Raw genomic sequence first — 20839 nt, 5'->3', positions numbered from 1 at the left:
TTGATGAGATTTATTCTACCTAGATCAGTTTGATTGTAACATAATAATCTATAAGCAGTGATATGCTTTCATGGTATTTCATCTTTATGTGAGTATGGATGAGAGAATAGATTTATAAAAAAAAATAAATCATCTCTTCAGCCTCTGTAGTGCAAGCTGATGAATTCCATCCAGCAACTGCACTTGATAGTATGTGTTTAATTAAAATGCTTGTCTTTTAAAAGGTTGCTTGGTGTGGGATTCATCTCACATGGTACATGATTTTTCTGACAAGGATCTTGAGAAATGAATGTTGGAAGAAAACATTATCTATCAAGGTCACTGCCAGATCTGAAACTTAATAAAGGCTCAGTGAAGGTTATAGTCCTTAGGCATATGTAGAATATTCTTGAAATTCCTTTATTTGCGTGATATGAAATCTAGGATAAATATTCATTATAATTTCATTACCAAAAGAGACTCACTGTTATTAGGCCTAACAACTGATCAGTGAAGACAGGGAAAAAGTGCACTTACTGCGTTTCATATTCCAAGTGTATCTAACTGTATGGTTGTGTTGGCTGTGGTGTTATAGCTGCTGTTGGTTGGAGTCTGGAAGGAAGGAGGTCAGATCTCAGATGCAGTGTACCCTAGAAAAGGAAATAAAATATTTCTGGTCAGCCACTGGTAACCCTTCAGAGGAATGAGAACTTCACTGGGAGGCCTGTCTCCAGTCCTGTTACCTCAGCAAAGGCATGATGGAAACAAGAGGATAAAGAGGGAAAGGATCCCTGCCCCCAGAGAATACCTCTTCTTGTTGTTAGGTGCTTTATGTCATTTCCAATAGCCATCAGTGTTGACCCCTGAGAGAGTTCTCTGATCTTTGGAAGACTTAACAACCCTAATAGGAGATAATAACATAGCTGTACAATAACAGAGTGCTTGTGAATGAAGGTGGTGATGTGTTAGAGTGACCCAAATTTATAAAGTGATACTGCTTGATGAATGGGAAAAGAGAGAAGTCACCTCTAGCAAAAAAAAGAAGGAAAATAAGGGCAATCCTGATCAAACACAATGGCAAAAAAAATAATACGGAGGGTATATCAGCAGTAGAAGAGGGCTGAGAGGTGTTTTGAGATGTCTAACTTTGTATGTACTCAAAAAGGCTGGATAATTCTGAAGTGTTGGACTGGAAACCTTCTGAGGTCCATTCTAAATGTAATTATTCTGTAATTCCTGAGTCTTATATCCATAACAAGGTGGTTGTCCTTCAACAATGCCTGGGGGGGATACATAGCTAGCAGGGGTTGTGTCTGAAATTCTCTTGCAAAGAATGAATTCTCATCTCAAGCAAATTCTAGTATTATCTAGTCAATATCAACAATCAGCTATGAATTCACATTTAAGATAGAAAGCAATTATCTGACTTAGATGGAAACCATAATCAGAGAGCAACAGAACACGTAACTTCGTTAGATGGCACTGTAAATTATTCTCACAACTAGGTGCAAGACAAGGATAAATATGTTTAATTTTTTTATATTGACCCTTTACCCAGGCACCATCTGTCTCTCAAAATCTATTAAGCTCAAAGTGGCTTACTTTGATCTGATCATCTTGGGAGGCTATTCATTATAATAGCCAGCTATGAATCATGACCTAAATGGTTAGTCATCCACCTGCCCATCAATCTAAGCAGACTTCACATTAATCATCCCGAACCCAAAGGACACGCATTAAGCGTTCCTCCAAATCACTGAATAAATATGAATATGGGGGTGGACTAGAGGGCTAAAGTTTAATTCCATCTTCCACAATGATTGTTTTCTGAGCAAAGGGACCCAACAACATGGATGTGACTACTATTGTTAAATGCCCCTGGGAATGACTGGTCAATATAAAGTCAAACCTTCCCGTTGGGACCACCAGGTCATGGTTCATTACAGGACTACAGTCTTCTTCCACTGCCCATCGCCTCAACCAGGTGTGTTCTGGTAGAAAGTCACCTTCACAGAAAATCACCTGTGAGTCCAGCAGGTCTCTTCAGAGTAGCATCCTATAAGAAAGTGAAGATCTAGGTATGCTGAAGGATAGGAACTGGCCTGAAGGTCCTTCCACACCCCGTTTTCCTTTTCACCTACAGTGCTGCTGTTGTGGCAGTGACTCCAGAGCACTCCACAACAAAAGCACAAAGTCTTGGCTTGGGCTGATTGCATTTATGGCCTCCCCATCAAATGGTTCATTATGCTTTTTACCAGTCCCTTTGCCGCCCAGAAAAAGGGAACAGCGTTTGTCTCCTGCACAAAATGTGCAACAAATCTTTACTAGTCAGAACTGTGATATCTTCTCAAACAGTTGTATACATTAACAAAATTGCAGTGTTGTAATCTTGGAAATTAGGCTTCAGTGTCCCAGTCTGGCAGGTGCTGTGGAACTATCAGCCTGTTACTGTGATGTATTGAAATGCTGCCAAAGACTCTTGGGGGGGGAAAAAAAAAAAAAAAAAAAAGAAAAAAAAAAAAAAAAAAAAAAAAAAAAAGAAAGGAAAGGAAAAAAGAGTTTCAAACCAGTTAAGCCAGGTAATTTGGAGGGAGAAAAAGAAACTTAATAGTGGTACATAAAATAGCAATGTGATGAAAAGGTCCACCTGAGCTTCATTGTTGGAAGATTACAGAATTTATTACCACATTTCCTTTGAGTTTTGCAGATTAATTTTTATACTACATCCACTCCCTACCCTACTAGGATTAAACACTGGTAACGGCATCTTTATAGAGACATTTGGCTCCTTTCTTTGTCTGATGGTAAGCTGGTCATCTCTGGTCCAAGATTTGGCTCTACTGGGAGTCTTGAAAAGCTACCAATAGGGTACGGTATTACATAGGTATAGTTGTTTGGTTATTTAACACAATAAAAAAACTCAGTCCTATCTCTCTGAGAGCATTAGTGTTCCTCATCAGCAGATCCTCAAGTCTGGCAGTCCAGTGAGGTCTGTGCTTAGGCCGTTCTGTTTCTTTGCTTCCATTCAGGATTACACTTACTTAATCTTTACAAGGATCTGGGCTTGGTCCATAGGCTTTTTCACAACATTTACTGGTAATGCCTTTTAGATTAAATACCTTTCTCTCTTGAGGAACACCTTACTCCTCTGGAAAACAAGGTATTATGTAAAGCATCGCCTTACTTTAAATTCTAATATATAATGGATGGAATTTATTCCCCTAATGTCGGACAACTGATACATACACATTTGCAGGTAAGCTGATCACTCTCAACTCCCTTTATAGGCAGTGATTCACCCAAATGAGAGTAGAATTCATTTGACCTATTTCAGTTGTCTCTTTTGGAGGAACTGTTGCCAGCATCTCTTGGCCATTCCTGGCTGTGTCTGTGCTGGATACATGCAGAAGCCAGGGCTTCAGAAGCTTCCTGGAAGCAGATTCCACTACAGAATCAGACCCAATGAGACAGACCAGTGACCTGAAGCTTGAAGTCTGCATAGCCAGTTCTCTCTTGCTGCTCTTTTGAAAGTCCCTCTTCCTCACCCATAGCTTACAATATAATTGAATAAATCTTCATCAACTTTCCCACAATTTGCACCACCATTTGCAACCAAAGATGTTTAAAGTCCAGGGTGATTCTCCAGTGACCTCCAACTGCAGCACCAGGATCTGAAGCATGGCACAAAGACAAGTGAAACTTGATGAATTTGTTACTAAAACTGATTTTCAAAGAGCAAAAACTGGTCTATTGCAAAGCCCATTGAGAACTATAGGAACTACTTTTATTCCATTTGCTTTTAGATCAGGTTTTCTGGGAGTAAAAAGGGGCATATGAACAAGACAAGAACATAATTAAGGTTTTATGGTCATTAAGGTTATATAATCATTAAGGTTATATAGTCACAGACTGCTGAGCGTGACTCTTCAGTAATCAGAGTCCCTGTTGTCCCTCTGCCCCTCACTTGTTAACATTTGCATGTGTGGTATATCCTCTGGGGACAGAGTATGGAGGGGTCCCAGCAGTCTTCCTTTCAGCTTCCATTGCCATGACGGCTCCTTTAATCCTATTGTTATTACCAGAGTCTTCCTTTTTACCTCTGTGACTACTCCTATATTTCAGTATTGCATCAAGAAACCCCCAGTGAATGGACCTTTTTGTTCTAAGCACTGTGTAAATGGTTCAAGCTATCTTCTGTCTGCTAATAAGACATGACATTTCTTCCAAAAATTTATTTTAATGTCACTGAAGGCTCCTTCCTCAGCTCATTTCTAATTGATGGCTGCAAGAAATTAGCCAGCAGCTAGTGTGGTGTGTAGCACAAATAATAGAAATATGAAGTTGCTGTCCATTTTGTCAAAAGCAAACCCTCTTTGCATCTTTTCATTCTTTTTCTGCAAAAAATTAGCCAGCAGCTAGTGTACAGTACAAATAATAGCAATATGAAGTTGCTGTCCGTTTTATCAAAAGCAAACCCTCTTTGCATCTTTTCATCCTTCTCTCCATTCCTTCCATTCTTTTTGTTGTTCTTCTGATGGGAGGCTTTTAATAATTTTCTCTGATCAGATGTGAATTTTTGTGATTTTCAGATGTGATGTCAAAGTTTGAGAACTCCTCAGTTAGGTGATCCAGTCAGGAAAGACAAACTATCACCCACTGACATCTGTCTGTCCCATCAGCTGAATTCTTTTTCTTGACTGCTGAGAGCAGTGCCCACAGTCTGTAGGCACAAATCTGTTGATAAATCTAATTTGACCACACATTCAGGAACTGTGATTATGCTTAAATCTAATTTGATCGCACATTTAGGAACTGTGATTTGCACGGGGGCAAAATGCAAAGAGAGGAAAAGGGTGACTCTGAGGGAGCAACTATGTGAATGAAAAAGACAGACCAAGGGTCACTGCAGAGAACCGAGCTGTCTGCTTGGCAGCGTGAAGAAACTTCACATCATGTCAAGCAACTAAAGTTACACAGGGATGAAGCTTGTAAATTGTATTTACAAGGCTGCTTGATAAGCTTTAACTGCTGATGATAGTGTGTATGCTTCTTTGAGCTATTACTGGCAAATGCTGTTAATTTCAGGTCATAGAGGTGCTAATGCTGACTCTAAGACATGGTACTGCCTCTACAAATGCTTAACAAACAGGCATAGTTGTTCTGATGATTAACAACTGGGTTTGAAGTTGCTATTTTGCTTTTTCTGTTCTTCTTCGTCCCCTGTGTAATAGCTTTTTTTTTTTTTTAACATATTATTATAGCAGTTACAGCCATTTTTCTTTTTTTTCTTTTCTGACCTGAAGTTAAGCCAGCATTTTGTCTCTGAGTTCAGCTATAAGAGATAAATTTGAGCTTAACCTTTCCTGCTTGTGCTTTGGTCACATCCTAATTGCAGTGAATTATTTTCTCATTAAAAAAATGCTTTGCACTTATCCTCGTAAGTGCAGAGTCTATTTTCATGGGGCTAGACCATTAGGAATGGCTCTAGCTGTACAAGACAACAGCACTTTTGTTACTACTTTTTACACAAAGCTGGTAAGCAAACCATGTCATAAAAGCCATTCAGACAACTTCTTGTTTAGACTCACGTCTTTATCTCCAGGTGTCTCTTTTTGACTTGATTGGTTTGAAGCTCAAATGATAAATCTAATCTGGCTTCTCTGTCGGAGTAAGTATCTGCTCACACAAGTTGCTCAGAAACTTTACTTTTGCATCAGAGATGAAAAAAAATCACCTTTATGAAGGACTTAAGCGGGTCGCGGGCTCTCTGTGTAAGGGTGAATTCCACTCCAGCAGAATGGGGGAAAAAACTTTATTAACAAAATCTCAATATTTGGTGACATATGGGGAGAAATGAGCATTCAACAGGCAATGTCCCTCTGCAGAGTAAGTCCCATGTTCTTCATGGGATGATTTCAAGATACTAGTTATCCTCTGACACTTTACATCTTATTACATTTGTATTGGGTGCCCAACATTTAGCGAAGCTAGTTTTGCACTCGATGGAGCAAGTTGTACTTAATTTAATTCCACATACCTAAACCACCTCCTTTGGGGGAACATCTCTTTCTCCAGTAACTACACTGAAAGCATAAATAATTGGCCGAGACTAAGTACCAAGCTTTCAGATGATACGCATCCAACTTTGAACGTACAAGACACCTACGTTCGCTCTTGGGTGTATGTTATATGCTCCCTTAAATCCAGAAGCAGAAGTAAGTATTCCTTTGCCACTCCAGGTAGAACCACGGTAGATTTGCAAATAGTGACAGCCAGGGAAGCACAGCACCATGATGCATATTCCTTCCACTGTTCCTCATATTATAACTAGATGTTCAGTGAGCCAGTGAGGGCTGTTGGATGAGACAAGTTAAAGTGAGCAGTGCAGGTGGCTTCTACTTTAGTAGCGTAGAGCTGAGTCAGCCCATCCTGCCTCTGTCTGTCTCATATAAATATCTCATTTAACTCACCTTGTAGGCTGACCAGCCTCCACCTTGAAACTAGTGGGGGTGTTTGTACCTACGACTTCATAATAAGAGGGTCTTCCAGAAATCCTGTGAAGTGTTTAACCACATTGTTCTCATTCCAAGCTCAAATTCCTTTGTGATGATAGTGCTTCTCCTGGCAGTGCTGTTTTTCAGCTTAAATCCTTCTTTCTCTTTGGTGTTCACTCTTTCGCTTCTCCATGCAAGTGGTTGCCTGATAGACTTTATTTTTCTAGGGTCTGTCCCACCCCTATTAACTGTGAACCACATTAGTTTATATTTAATTAAATCGTCAATTCAAAATCAAAAGAAAGAAACCTGCTGTGGTGCTCTCCTCACCTTGCTATAAACACGTGCAACAAAATTGTCTCAAGTGTTAGAGCAAGCAGCACACATCACACAGAACCAAGAAAGTACCCAAAGAAAGAAATCCTTGGGTCTGTTTTGCCCAGTCTGCACCTGCCAAAAGGATTCTGTTAGAAAAGCCATATTTCCAACTTCAGGATTCCCCTGCCAAGGCACCAAAGAGGGAAATTGCAAAACTATTTTCCAAGTTGTTCCTTACAAACCTAAAATAGAATCATAGAATCATAGAATATCCTGAGTTGGAAGGGACCCTTAAGGATCATCAAGTCCAACTCTTGACACCGCACAGGTCTACCCAAAAGTTCAGACCATGTGACTAAGCGCACAGTCCAATCTCTTCTTAAATTCAGTCAGGCTCAGTGCAGTGACCACTTCCCTGGGGAGCCTGTTCCAGTGTGCAACCACTCTCTCTGTGAAGAACTTCCTCCTGATGTCAAGCCTAAACTTCCCCTGCTTCAGCTTAACCCCGTTCCCGCGGGTCCTGTCGCTGGTGTTAATGGAGAAAAGGTCTCCTGCCTCTCGACACCCCCTTACGAGGAAGTTGTAGACTGCAATGAGGTCTCCCCTCAGCCTCCTCTTCTCCAGGCTGAACAGGCCCAGTGCCCTCAGCCGTTCCTCGTACGTCTTCCCCTCCAGGCCTTTCACCATCTTCGTAGCCCTCCTCTGGACACTCTCCAACAGTTTCATGTCCTTTTTATACTGTGGTGCCCAGAACTGCACACAGTACTCGAGGTGAGGTCGCACCAGCGCAGAGTAGAGCGGGACAATCCCCTCCCTCGACCTACTAGCGATGCCGTGCTTGATGCACCCCAGGATACGGTTGGCCCTCCTGGCTGCCAGGGCACACTGCTGGCTCATATTCAACTTGCTGTCTACCACGACCCCCAGATCCCTCTCTTCTAGGCTGCTCTCCAGCATCTCATCGCCCAGTCTGTACGTGCAGCCAGGGTTTCCCCGTCCCAGGTGCAGGACCCGGCACTTGCTCTTATTGAACTTCATGCGGTTGGCGATCGCCCAGCTCTCCAACCTATCCAGATCCCTCTGCAAGGCCTTTCCACCCTCATTCGAGTCCACAACTCCTCCAAGTTTGGTGTCATCGGCAAACTTGCTCAAAATACCTTCTATTCCTACATCCAGATCGTTTATAAAAATATTGAAAAGCACCGGCCCTAAAATGGAGCCTTGAGGGACCCCACTGGTGACCGCCCGCCAGCCTGACGCAGCCCCATTTACCATAACCCTTTGGGCCCTGCCCGTTAGCCAATTGCTCACCCATCGTATGATGTTTTTATTTAGCTGTATGGTGGACATTTTGTCCAGTAGGATCCTATGGGAGACCGTGTCAAAAGCCTTGCTGATGTCCAAAAAAATCACATCAGCTGGTTTCCCTTGGTCCACCATACGGGTGATCTTATCATAAAAGGAAATCAGGTTAGTTAGGCAGGACCTGCCCTTCACAAACCCTGCCCTTCACAAACAAAATAGGGTGTGCTTCATTCGCAACTCCGGTGATGATAGGGCTCAGAGTTTCTAAGCAGTGCTACAAGCTATGGGTCTAACTCTGTGAAGACCCACCAAGAAATGAGAGGATTGCAATCATCTGAGACATGGAGTGCAGATCCCCCCTTCCCATGCTGGGCTTATAGACCACTGTATATATTAACCATTATTCCCATTCATCTAAGACACTTCATGCTGACAGTGTGGGGTTTGGGTGGGAAATACGACTTCTATTTGAGTTCATCAACTCATTCAAGCACCCACTATAGACAGCATGTTGGAGCTGGTCTGAGGTGGGACTGGTGAGTGTGCATTCCTCGTGTTTTGAGTAGACTTCACACTGCACATGAAGACTGAATACAGGCTTTAGAAGAAATGGAGAAAAGCAGTGGTTGTGCAGCTTTGGACGATTTGTTTCAATACCATCCTCCCTGTAGTTCCAATATTGATTATAAATACACACAGAATGACTTTGACCTACCTCACCCAGGTGCTCAGAGCTGAGAAGCTTTGTCAGTAAGGGTTTCTCAAAGGCTATGCAAGCCCATGCCAGGCCTCGTCTGGTTGCCATGATAGTTGAACCATGTTGAGGTCTACTCTATGGCAACATCACTGCTATTAATACCCAAGCTTTAGCCTGACAGTGGTAAAATGGCGATAAGAGCTCTCCTTAAATTTTGAGGGATGCAGTGAAGATAAGTACATTAAAGATTGGAAAACATTCAGAGTAAGATATCAATATTGTCTAAATTTAGCTAAATTTATAATCCAAACATCTAAACAGAGCTGGTTGTCTAGACTCACTTCATAACTAATGAAAAGAAACATGCATTTTTCATTTATCTTAGTATATGATCTATTTTGGACATCTATTTTAGGAGGAGATGCATTATACATTTTGACCATACTACCTTGGTCAGGAAGAGAACTGTGGGTCAGTAGATGAGCTTTAATGTCTACATTATACTATTTATAGCCCCATCTTCTCAAAATGTGTCTTTGGCAAAGGAGGCCCTGGCTTGATATAGAGGTTGGATTGATACAAAAAATATTCTTCCTTCAAAGTTGACTGGATTTCAGGTTGGCAGCAGAACATCAGCATCCTTTCCAAATGTCATGTCTATGATTACCTATCCAAGAAGCTGGGCCCAGATTCATCTCACCTAAATTTGAAGATTTACCTAGCTGCCTGGGTTAGGGGACTGAATTGCTCTTAAGTTTCTACAATAAGTGGAGATCAACTGAAATACGCAGAAACTGGTCTAAATAGTTCATTTCAGGTTCTGACTTTGATGTTTGTCTTCCGGTGATTTGGCAGGAAGATGTTGCAGTCTATGTTAGGAGAATCTCCAGCCTTCCCTCCAGTTATGTTTTTGGCTAAGATCCCTATCACCTGTCTTTCGCTTGCTTGTATACATATGGATTTGAGCTAGAGCTCCTGGGCTCCCTCTGTGGTCCATACAAAAAATACTCAGAGTTTGAGACTCACCTGGCATATTACAACCATCTCCTTGAGGCTGACCTTCCATTGACTGCAGAATAGCTCTCCAAGCCTGTACAAGGAGCCCACAGGGATTAGCTCAAGTATGTCCATGTTGTAGACACCAAGGTTTAGTTAGATAATCTGGATTCTCTGTCAAGTACAGAAGCAGAGACAACTACAGTGCCTGTGATAGGGACTCTCTAAGACAACCATCAGGTACATCCATCTTGAGGGCTTGACTCAGCTGTGTAAGTTTAGACATTCATTGCTATTTGAAATGCTCTGGAGTATTTAAGACATCAGATATAAGACATGAGACATGAGAAACGTATGCCTTTCCCAGAGCACAGTACCCAAAAGAATATCAAGTGAACTAGACGCACAAATGTAGGAAGCCGAATCAAGCCCTGTGTTTCAAATGCTCACCAGCTATCATCATTTTTCTCAGTGCTACCTAGTGTCCCTTCACTGAGGACACCTGCGTATTCTAAGTGTTCATGTTCTTTCCTTTTTCTCTCACCAGGTCCGCTCTGCTGCCAGGAAAAGATGGCACCGCTGGCAAGACCATCACTCACTCCGAGTACGTGTGGCACGTGCCATGTCTATCCCCACATCTCCAACACGAATCAGCTTCCATAGCATCAAACAGACCGCAGCTGTGTGATACGCCCTGCACATATATGCACCACCTGGTGGCCTTCAGGGTTCTTCTTTCTTCACTCTCCCCAAAACCCTTTTCTTCAGACTTTCTTCCTTTATTCTGCACTGCGCTTTTTCGCAATGAGGTGCCCATCACATTTTTGTGGACTCTCATCTCCCACGTTCATAATGCTGCTTTAAGACAACCAGGCAAAAGCCTCTTGGAGTTGATGGTGGCGAAGCAGATTCAAAGAAGAAAGAGGTTCAACTGACTGTACCTTGTGGAAGTTCACAACACGAAGCCTAAAACAGCGCAGTGGCAGGAACAATCAATTTTTTCTCTTTACTTTTTTCCCTTCTGTATTGTGGTGAACAAAGACTATTTTCAACATGCTGCCCATCTCACCCTGTATATTGGTTCCCAATGATTTCAACAGTTTGGTGTGTAGATAGCCCGTCTCTTTCTTGGTCCTTTGTAAAAAAAAAATTCTTCTCCACAGAACTGTCATTTGAGAACATGTGGCAGCAAGAAAAAGAGCATCTGAGAAGTGGTGTGAAGAATCGGAATTTATTTACCTTCCCCATTTCACCCTTTGATAGACTGGTAGCTGCCAGGGCATCACTGGACTGCTTAACACAGGGCAGTTTGCCTTGCAAGAACCATGCCCTGTTCATACACAGAGTTTTGAAAGGACAGCAATGTCTCGAGATAGCTCTATAAAGTATCCTTAATCCTCTTACCCCCATGCTTTTGACAGAATGTAAGTAGCCCTTGGAAAGTCTTTGTTTGGTTTCAGCTAAGAGCTTTGGGGTGGGGAAGGACAACAGATCATGTTTGCTGGGTTTAAAAAGTATAAAAGGGAAGCACTGTAAAAAAAAATCAATGATAAGAAGAAGGTGTTTGAGTCATGAAGATAGTGCTATATGCTGCACAAAGATTATCTATTCAGCATTTTGAACTAGAGCAGTTGTATCTACTAGGCTTTTTATGTGATGTTCAAAAAATACTGTATATTTTCAATAATAAATAATAAACACTACTCTGGGTTGGTTTCAATAAAACCAAGCATCATTTTCTTTACTCTGGAAAGGAAGAGGAACCCTGACTACCAGTAGATTTGAGAGTGTTCTTACATCTACGACCAAAGAAAGAAATCCTGTGTGATAATAAGCCAGGAAGAACAACTTCAGGATAACATCTGGGGACATTTATACGATTAACTGTTGTGCCCTTTCCCAGAACATGGTGTTACTCTGCACCCCTGTCCCCCTATACTCCCCCTCACTCTGCTTCTTTGCCATAGCAGAAGGAAAAAAGCAAGCTGCGTAGTATATTCCCCAACATTTATATCTCACCAGTGCTGGAGTGATTTGTACTTTCCACTTTTGCATGCTTGCTCTGAGTTTTCTTCACAAGTATTAGAGGACTCTTGAGAGCAATCTGGATCTGAATTCCCAGATTCTGGTACTGTTTAAATTGGTCTCTGTGGTTTTCAGGACTACACAAGTCTGGAAAATCTCTTGGGAGGCACTGATGTTAACTCAAGCCTTTTGGAGGCATCCTGTCATAACAGCTCCATCACATTTAACTTTGAGCTGATTGGCAATTCATAGCAAATTTAAATTAACGAGTTAAAATTGCATCACTATTCCCCATCCTAAATCTCATCTGGATTCATGTTCCTCAATGAGATGACTGAGAGAGCGGGGAGATTTGAGGTTCTGTCTGGGAGGCCTACCATCTCTGCTGAAGAGGAGGAGCAGGGATGAGTCTTCACATAGCTCTCCGTGTGGTGTGCCAACTATCGTGATAGATTGCAGTGCAGCAGAGACGTGTAGGATTGGAAATGTGCCTGTCCGTGTCACTCATCGCTGTCAGTGCCCTGATTTCTGCAAAGCAATGCAAGCTAACTTCATGGTAGCTGGGAAATGGAAGTGTCTGATGCGAGACAGCCGTGTCAGTGCTTTTAAACATCACGTGCATCACGACGGCCGTGCGCGGCCTCCTGCCATGTCTCTCGACAACATTCATCCCGGCTGAGGGTTTCCAGTCGGAGACTGGATCCAAAGCTCTTCACATTATATTCAGTGAGCTCAAGCACTTCTGCCTGCCTCGTGGCTGCCCAGTGGACAGCCTATGAATGGTCTGTAGGCTGCTTGAGCATTTGATGTCCCTCCTGGTAGGCAATGAGGAATGGAGTCTGTGTGTCCTAGAGCTCATGTTCTGGCTCTGCCAGAGCCACAGCCTGAGGGGCACAGTCTGTGGGCTCTATGTTTTCAAGGGGGTCACCTTCAGTCTTCTCTGGGCACAAGTTTCAAGTCTCTGGAGTGACTCTTGCTGATATTAACTGACCTGGTGTCAGGCCCACATTTTCACGCTCCATATTCCCTTTGGTTCCCAATATAAAGGCAATTCCTATCTTTGTCTTTCTCTCCTCCACATCAAGAACTAGGCAGACCATAGGGCAATCGAGATCTCCTGATGAAAGCTGCCATAGAAACAGGGAGTGGAAAGTAGTCTCCATGGATATAGTGCTTTGAAGCCTGGCTTTCTTTCCCCCAGCCCATCAACTGATCAATATCATTTCATTGCTGCCTTCAGTTCACCTGTCTGTTTGTATCCTTCATTTGCTTTTATTAGGTGCAGTAAGAGCCCATTCAACACTGCAAATATGATTCAGCATAGCCCATGGTAGCTGTGAAACCAGGTGAAGAGCTAAGAGAAAAACCCTGAAGAGCTAATACCCATCCTAAGTTTTCCTCACTGCTGTGGGCATGCACCCAGCTCTGAAGGGCAAGCACAATACAGCAGCACAGCGATGCTTTCACTGGACTGGGTTTAAAAGAAATAAATAAATAAGGCTTCTAGGACCATTTATTTGAAATGTTGCAGGAATCTCAGCTGGCTTCCAGCTGTCAGTCCATAAAAGTAACTCTATGGCTGGTGCAGATGTCCCACCTTCCCTAAAGTGTTCCAGATGTACATAGGCATCTATGTATGCCTTGTACACTTCACTGCTCTGATTTTCCCTAGAGAGAAATCAAAGAAGTGGACATGGTCAAATTAGCTAACCCAGGATCCTGCAGATAAGCCTTTATTCATTAAAGAGTGTAAGGAGACCCAGTTACCAAGGAGGGTCCGTGCTGCCTTTCGCTTCCAGCAATGAGTGATGCAAAGTGCACTGAAGTCATTAATATAAAGTGCACTGAAGCCATTAAGATTTGCACTACCTAAAGAAACAGGGCTACAAGGGGCTCTCTGCTTTCTCTACTGCTAGGAAGAGTTCAAAAAGAAAAATACGGCAGTCTTTATTTTATTTGTGCCAACAATTAGAAGATAAAAATAACTTTTTCTGATTCTGCAAGTTTTCACTTATTAAAGCTGGGAAGGACAAGTCCCCAGTTCTCTTTATGGGTAGCAATGCTGATATTCTTGACTCAGCTGTACTGTACAGTCCAAAGGGCTGTGAAGGATTTTCATGCTGCCTTGTGAAAGTGACAATGATTTTCTGATTAGTTGGGATACCTGGGAGCAGAGCAACTGAGATTATTTACAGATGTCCTGGAAAGCAAAAGGAAATTCCTTGGCTCTACGGCTCACCTGAAGGTGAGGACCAGCAAGATGGAAAAGCACCCAGGGATCTTTGTGGACAGCGAGGAACCCAGGCTAGGCTTATACCCTGGCAGAAAGTCAGCTAAAAGCAGATGTCTGCAGAGAAGTCAATACTTTGTGCTCATTTGGCCACATCTAGATCCTGTGCCCAGTCTTCCCCCCATCCCATCCAGTACAAGAAGACACTGATAAACTAGAGCAAGGTCAGCCAAGGGACACCAAGATGCCCAGGGCTGGAATCAACCATGTACAGAAATATTAGAGGAGCTGGGTTGGTTCATCCTCAGTAGAAGAAAGCCTTGAGGGGCTCTCACAGCAGCCTGCAGACACCTACAAGGAGGTTACTGAGATGACAGACCCCGGCCTTTCTCAGTGGTGTGGGGCAGGAGGACAAGACACAACTGGAACAAGAAGGGGTCAGATGAGACATAAGCACAAAGATTTTCCCCAGGAGGACAGCCAAGCAACAGGACAGGTTGCCCAGTGAGGGCGTTCAGTCTCCACATCTGGAGATTTTCAACATCCAGCTGGATAAATCCCTTAGTGATCTGGTCTGCAGTCATAGCTGAGCCTGTTGTGAGCAGAGATTTGGACTGAAGACCTCCTGAGGTCCCCTGTGACTTGTATTACCCTGCCATCCTAGCAGTACTGCTGTTAGTCATGCCACTAACACTACGAGCAGGATTTAGCTTCTTGTTTCTTTCAGGTGCACCTCGGGGGTCTTGGAAACATGCTTATGTCCCCATCTTCAAAAAAAACTTCCACCACTGCTTTCTCCTGGCAAGGGTGCAAAGATGAATAAAGTCACATCTGCATTAGGCAAACCCATCTCCTTTATAATGTGAGGCCTTTCAGTGCCCCTTGTTCCTTCAACAAAATAACATTGGGGTGATTCAGACGTGCCTTTTGGATCCGCAGGAGAAGTTCACTGCCAGGAGAATGGCTGTGGATCTGACGGGGTGACAACCTCTGTGTGTGTTCCTGTACCAGGGTATGCAATGTACATGTGCATCCCATTGCATGTGTGTGTGTACGCCCATGTGCACGAAGAAAAGCAATCAAGTTACTTTAGATTTACAGCGTATTGTGCAGGAAGCAAAGGAGGTGTCTGGGTTTCGGTGAATTATTATGGAAATGAACATCCATGAACACTTAAGTGCTTGAATCAGAACTCATAAGAGCTCTTCCAGGAAAATGTTTGCAGTGCTGAGTGTTGCAGATAATGCTCGTGCCAACTGGCATGTGAGCGCAAGTGAAAGCTGTCTTTGGATCTGGACTAACTGCTTCTTTCTGAAACTGTTTAATTCTTCTCACCCTCCCCCTTTGCAATAATTCCCCAATCCCAGCTTGAAGGGGAGAGGACACATCGCTTCCCCCTGAACATTGCCTCTGGGAGTCAGCAGTGCTGCTCTGCCAGCTCTTGGGCATGAGGACATGAGTTTGGGGACCGGGTTTGGTCCTGAGGAATCACTCTGGAGATTTGTTGGTAAATTCCATTTTAGGTGCATGGCTTCCTAGCCTTCTTTGCCATTTTTGCTTCCATGCCAAGCTCCAGCTCCCAGGAGATAACAGTAAAACTCCCTGTATCTGGCACAGAAGGTCACTGAGCATCAGCACCACCCACTCCAGTGGGCACACGTGGGCAGTGCTGGCCACCAGACCACAGCCCAGAAGTTCTCAAAGCTCACAGCACCAAGAAAGAACAAAATGAAGATGTATCATTCTGGACAGCCACCTGGCAAACATGGCAACACTCTGTTGGGTGGTGAGGAGAAGAGATAGAGATGGAACCAAGCGTTTTGGTAAACCGTGAGATGGGAGGATGTGCCTCCAAGGCACAAAGGTCAGTATGGCTTAAAGACCAGAGAAAAAAAAAAAAAAAGTGCTGATGCTTTTTGCAGAGTAACTGTGGTCAGGCAGATGTTGAAGTCCAATTTCAGATGATGTTCACAAGGATGAACACATCAAACAGGCAGTGCCCACTGGAGAAGTCTTCCCAGAGTCAGAAAAAGCTTGAGGGACTCTCAGCAGCAGCGATGCCACGGCTTGTCCCCAGAGCAAGGAGAAGCTAACCCTTCAACACCTGCAGCACCCTGAGAGTAGCAAGCATGAGGAAGATGGCTTTGGACAGCCTCTTACTGTCTCACACCTGAACAGAAATTCAACTCCTGGAGGAGCCCACATGTCTCCAGAAGCTCTTCTTCCCCAGCAGGTCTGGAGGGGCTGGAAGTAGGTCCCTCCTAGCCCCTACACTATACATTTGTTACCACTAAGCAGCAGGGTGATGCCTTAGATGGTTTTCTTAGTTTCACCCATTTATAGATGAATAAAGAGTTCTTGAAGCATGCTGTTTCGGGGATGGATCTCCATTTGGTTGGCACTGAGGCAAACAGTGCTGTTTTCCTGGATGCCCTTAGGCTTGCACAGAATTTCCTTACAGTGTTAGACAAATTTGCTGGAGTTGGCTGGAATAGCACAGCCCTGAACCCAAGGTATATAGTCCATAACTTTAATTGCCAGCAGTGCTTATGTCCTTGGCTTATGACCTGCTCTTTGGTCAGCCTCACCATGTCTGCAGTGTAGCTACCTGCTTCTACAGCCACCACGGGCTTTCTTATTAACCCACAGAGAGAAACAAGCACTTTGGAGATTATGGTTTTCTGAGCTCCCACCCAGAAAACAGTATTTACCTATGCAAAAAGGATATTGTAGGATCTTGAGTGTAAAGGCTTCACATAAACCCTTCAGATTTTTGTAGATTGGTTCATTTTAATCCTTTTCTCATTTAGTACAGAAGAGCTGGAAGATAACAAGCATCTCCCGAGAAACTTTTGGAAAAGAAACAGAGCATGCCTACAAATTGTAGGCTGAGAGCAAAATATGTAGTTAAAACAAAAAACATGCACCATCTGGATGGTTCTGTTGCAGTGTACAATGGTTTCTTAAGTTTCTCCACGTGCTAATTAGTGTAGCAGGAAGAAAACACTTTCGGTTACCATAATTACTGTAGAGCAGTGCTATACTGACCTTAAACTATGAGGAGCCAAATCTTTAAAAAAAAACAACTTATAAAACTTTAATGAGATCCCCAGATGCTAATGAGCGAGCCAGCTTCCATGAAAGGTATCTTATCCGTGCTCAGCTGCCTCCGGAGGCTGTGAAATGAGCCCTCTGACCCTCCTGGCACATCTCCCCTCCGCATTCCCAGGCTGCAAGGGGTCACGTCAAAGGCCGAGCTGATTAATTGCACCCCGGACAGCAGCATATGCCGAGTGATTGATTCAGTCTTCTGGGGAGGCAAAATGACAACTTACAAAGCTGCTGGCAAGGTCATAAGGAAGAGCAAGAGCACTTTGCAGGGATGCTTTGCTCAGTGTGAAAGTGGTTGTTAATGAGCTGCCTGACCCCTGATGTGCAGGGAGCAGTGGTTAACCTGAGGAACCCCAATCCTGGCCAGCTACACCCAGCTGAAAGTACATTTGGGCAGCAGAAACGGCTGCACATCCTTCCACTGGCTTGCCCGTGATTTAGTCATTGACTCATTTTGACCTGGGGCACGCTCACTGACCGCTGAGTTACGGCCCGGCAGTTCGGTCAGAGACTCACTGGTCAGCTGGATTTTTTGGGATCGTTTCTCCCTGCTACAAGGCTGAAGCAACATTTTGGCTGGCTCAGGAGCAGTGTGTGACTGAGGCAATGATCATGGCCAAGCTCCAGTTTTGTTTGTGAGATCTGCTGATTGCTATGGTCTCTCGTATCTCACAGGGTACCCCCCAGTCTCCTCTCTTTGCCTTGTAACTGGTCTGGGGTTTGCTCAGTTCTGGAAATGTCTGCAAGTACTTCATATAATTCAACAAGTCTAGAGCATCCTTTCTTTAATAAAAAGATTATATATCATTTTGGGATGTTAAAACAAACAAACAAACAAAATACAAGCTAGTTATCCTATGCTGTGTTGCTACAACAGCAACACTCAAGGGAAAGTTGGAGTTCACTCTGAATAGCTAATGATGGCTTTTATTGGCCTTCTGTTTGTTTGCATGTATATATAGGAGCACACTTTTTTTTTTTTTTCAGTCTTGTTGTTTACTTGAGAAGATTTTTTAGGGCTAAAAAAATGACTCACAGACCAAGAAATTCTCAGAAAGCAAATAAGTGCTAGATTGGGAATGGGACACCCACGTACTCTTCCCACCACTTCTGTAGACTTTTGGTGTCACTCCAGGGAAGCTGCTTTCCTTTTATTAGTTTCCTTCTGCATCTGTGTAGCTGAGCCCTTAGTCTGGAAGTTCTTTGGGGTACAGACTTGGTGGATGTCCGTATAACATCTAGCACCTAACATGGTATGGACTACTTTTTCAATGTGTAACATCAAAATACAAAACAATATAGTGATCTGAGAGGTGTATTGTTCAATCCACATCTGAAACCTAGTGTACAGTTTTGGGTCAGAGTAGTCCATCTGTGACTTAGTGCGGCCAGCTGGGGTGTGAGTTGTATACATCATGCTAGAGGTGGCTGCCTAACACATTGTCACCTATAAATAATGTGAAAGACATTTTTCCATACTATTGACCAAATGGGGGTCTAAGGATGCAGGTGGGCACCTAGTGGGATTTTCAGATTTCTCCATGTAGAGTCCTCCATGCTGCAGAAAGCTCCGTGGCTCCATTGCAGAGTGCAAAGAATTAATCACAGCCCCTGATTTATTTATTTTCTGTTTCGATAATTTAAATCTGACCCACCAAGAGCTTTGAAGACATGAATAGAGCATTTGAACCCAGTGTCTTATACCCTGGGGAAAGAGCAAGGGGCAGGAACAGTAATGCTCTTTATCCTGAAGCCATTTTGGATTTCTCTGGTGGCAGTGTATATGAAAATACAAAAAGGAAAAAAAAAAAACAAAAACCTCTGTTATTTTTTACTTGTTCTTTTTCATTTCACTGAGTAGGCTTTTGTTTTCCTGCTTTTTTTTTTTTTTTTTTTTTTTTTTGTAGGCAGCGTTTTCCTTTTGCAAGGGTAAGTGTATGCAAGTAGTGTCACTTATATACCCAGCTCCATCACCAAATCAGTTTCAGTGTCCGAACCAGAACATGACATTTTTCCAATAGATAGCAAATTTATGTCTCTTTCCCAAAAGGGAAATTTGCAGGAACTGTGAAATTTTGCTATTCGCAAAACTGGGTTAAATCAGGAAATAATTTTAATTGAAAGAAATGTTTGTTCAAAATAAAGTTACTGATGACTAAGCTCTGCATTTCACAAGTTAGTGTGAAAAACTGACTTTTCATTAAATATATATATATTAATTTTAAAATCTTAAAAGAGAGAGAGAAAGAGAAAGGATTTTCAAAATGACTAGTGTAAAATCAACTGGAAGCTCTTTACCTGGTGTGTCCCTCTGGTTTTCCCAATTAGAAATTGGGAACAGCCTTTGTAGGTTAACAAAGGAGCCTGAGATTACTTCTGCAAATGTCTAGAGACCCTAATCCTCTTGCGAATAGTTTTTAAAAATAGGAATTCCTTACTGTTTCTTCATTTCTCCCTTAGACATCAGAGATGAAAGCTGTTTGAGAAGTTCCCCAGTCAGTCGGACTGCCACATGCTGCCTGTTCCCAACAGGACTGTTCTTGCTGGCTTTCCTTATACAAGACCAGCCACCTACAAAGCTTGTCACTTCGGTGACCATGACACTTATGTTTCCCCTCCAATTTGTCCAACCACCACGTGACAAAACAGAGTCTTATTTCAGACTTCAAAATCTGCATCAGCTTTGGACCTACAGGCATAAAGATGCCTACCTGGCTTGTATGGCTATGGACATATGGTAAGGACAATGTCGTTCATTAGACACATTCACACCACTGGAAAAGGTAAATAAGATTTGGTCACATCATTCCTCCCTCTTCATACACTACACAGTGCAGATTTTTTTGTCTGACAACCAAACAGGCACGTAGCTTTTTAGAGATTCCCTCTCCTCCTCTCTCCTGCCAGGCAGCACCTGGCACACTTTCCATTTAAAACATTCAAGTTCTTTTTCTTTTGGGTTTTGCCATCTGTTGTCATCTGAAGAACTGGTATTAGCTTTCCCCATCAGAAAATGAGGAGCTTTCTAAAAACACATCCTGCCCAAACTGTGTTACACTGGTGTTCATTGAAACTTAGAAAGCAAAACCCACCGTTGAAGGGGAAGGAATATCCAGAGAACTGGAAGGACTGGCTTTGAGATGGATGCTTTCCAGTCAGCAGCTGTCCATTCCGTTCAGCTGCTCTAAACCTCTCTTCCTTCCAAAACTAATAAAAACACACTGGTATGACCTGAATTACAAATGCAAGGATGGGTTGTTGCCTGCCTAGCAAAGATGAGCGAAAGAAAAAGCAGAGAAGAGCTCTGCTTATCTGAGTCTTGGGCTACACCTAGAGGAACAGGGAACATCAGAGGGCTGAATTACCCTTCTAGTCCTGCAAGGAGCCTCTGTCTTCCAGCCACTTCAGCATCCACTTATTTTATCCTTAGCTTCTGTTTTATAGCTTTTTTTATTTATCCTGGCTGAGCATGATACTCCTTTTTTTTCATACGCTTAGCTCCAGAATAAAGACCACTAAATCTTCTTTTGCCAAGCCTACAGTGTCTCTGAGGATGCCTCCAGCTGGTCACAGCCCCGTGCCCATCACAGGGAGAGCCTGGAACAGCAGCATGAGTTCATTAGGAGTACAAAGAAGATGAACCCAACTGGGCCTTCTCCTGCTGTTAGGCTGATGGTCAGAGAT

At 43.1% G+C, this 20839-nt stretch overlaps 1 protein-coding gene across 6 annotated transcripts in view; it reads left to right on the top strand.

Annotated features, from left to right (window-relative positions):
* CRHR2 (corticotropin releasing hormone receptor 2) overlaps nt 1-11514 on the top strand; it is a 156314-nt gene extending 144800 nt beyond the window's left edge. For all 6 annotated transcript variants that reach the window (XM_027450349.3, XM_027450347.3, XM_005012455.6 and 3 more), the window contains one exon: nt 10337-11514. In XM_027450349.3, the coding sequence (XP_027306150.1) occupies nt 10337-10477 (141 nt within the window). In that variant the 3' untranslated portion in view covers nt 10478-11514. The remainder of the gene's footprint in view (nt 1-10336) is intronic.
* Nucleotides 11515-20839: the final 9325 nt, after the last annotated feature.

This window comes from Anas platyrhynchos, chromosome 2, assembly GCF_047663525.1.
Source record: "Anas platyrhynchos isolate ZD024472 breed Pekin duck chromosome 2, IASCAAS_PekinDuck_T2T, whole genome shotgun sequence".
In the NCBI taxonomy this organism is placed as follows: domain Eukaryota; kingdom Metazoa; phylum Chordata; class Aves; order Anseriformes; family Anatidae; genus Anas; species Anas platyrhynchos.
This window is presented reverse-complemented; position numbering and strand designations above follow the sequence as displayed.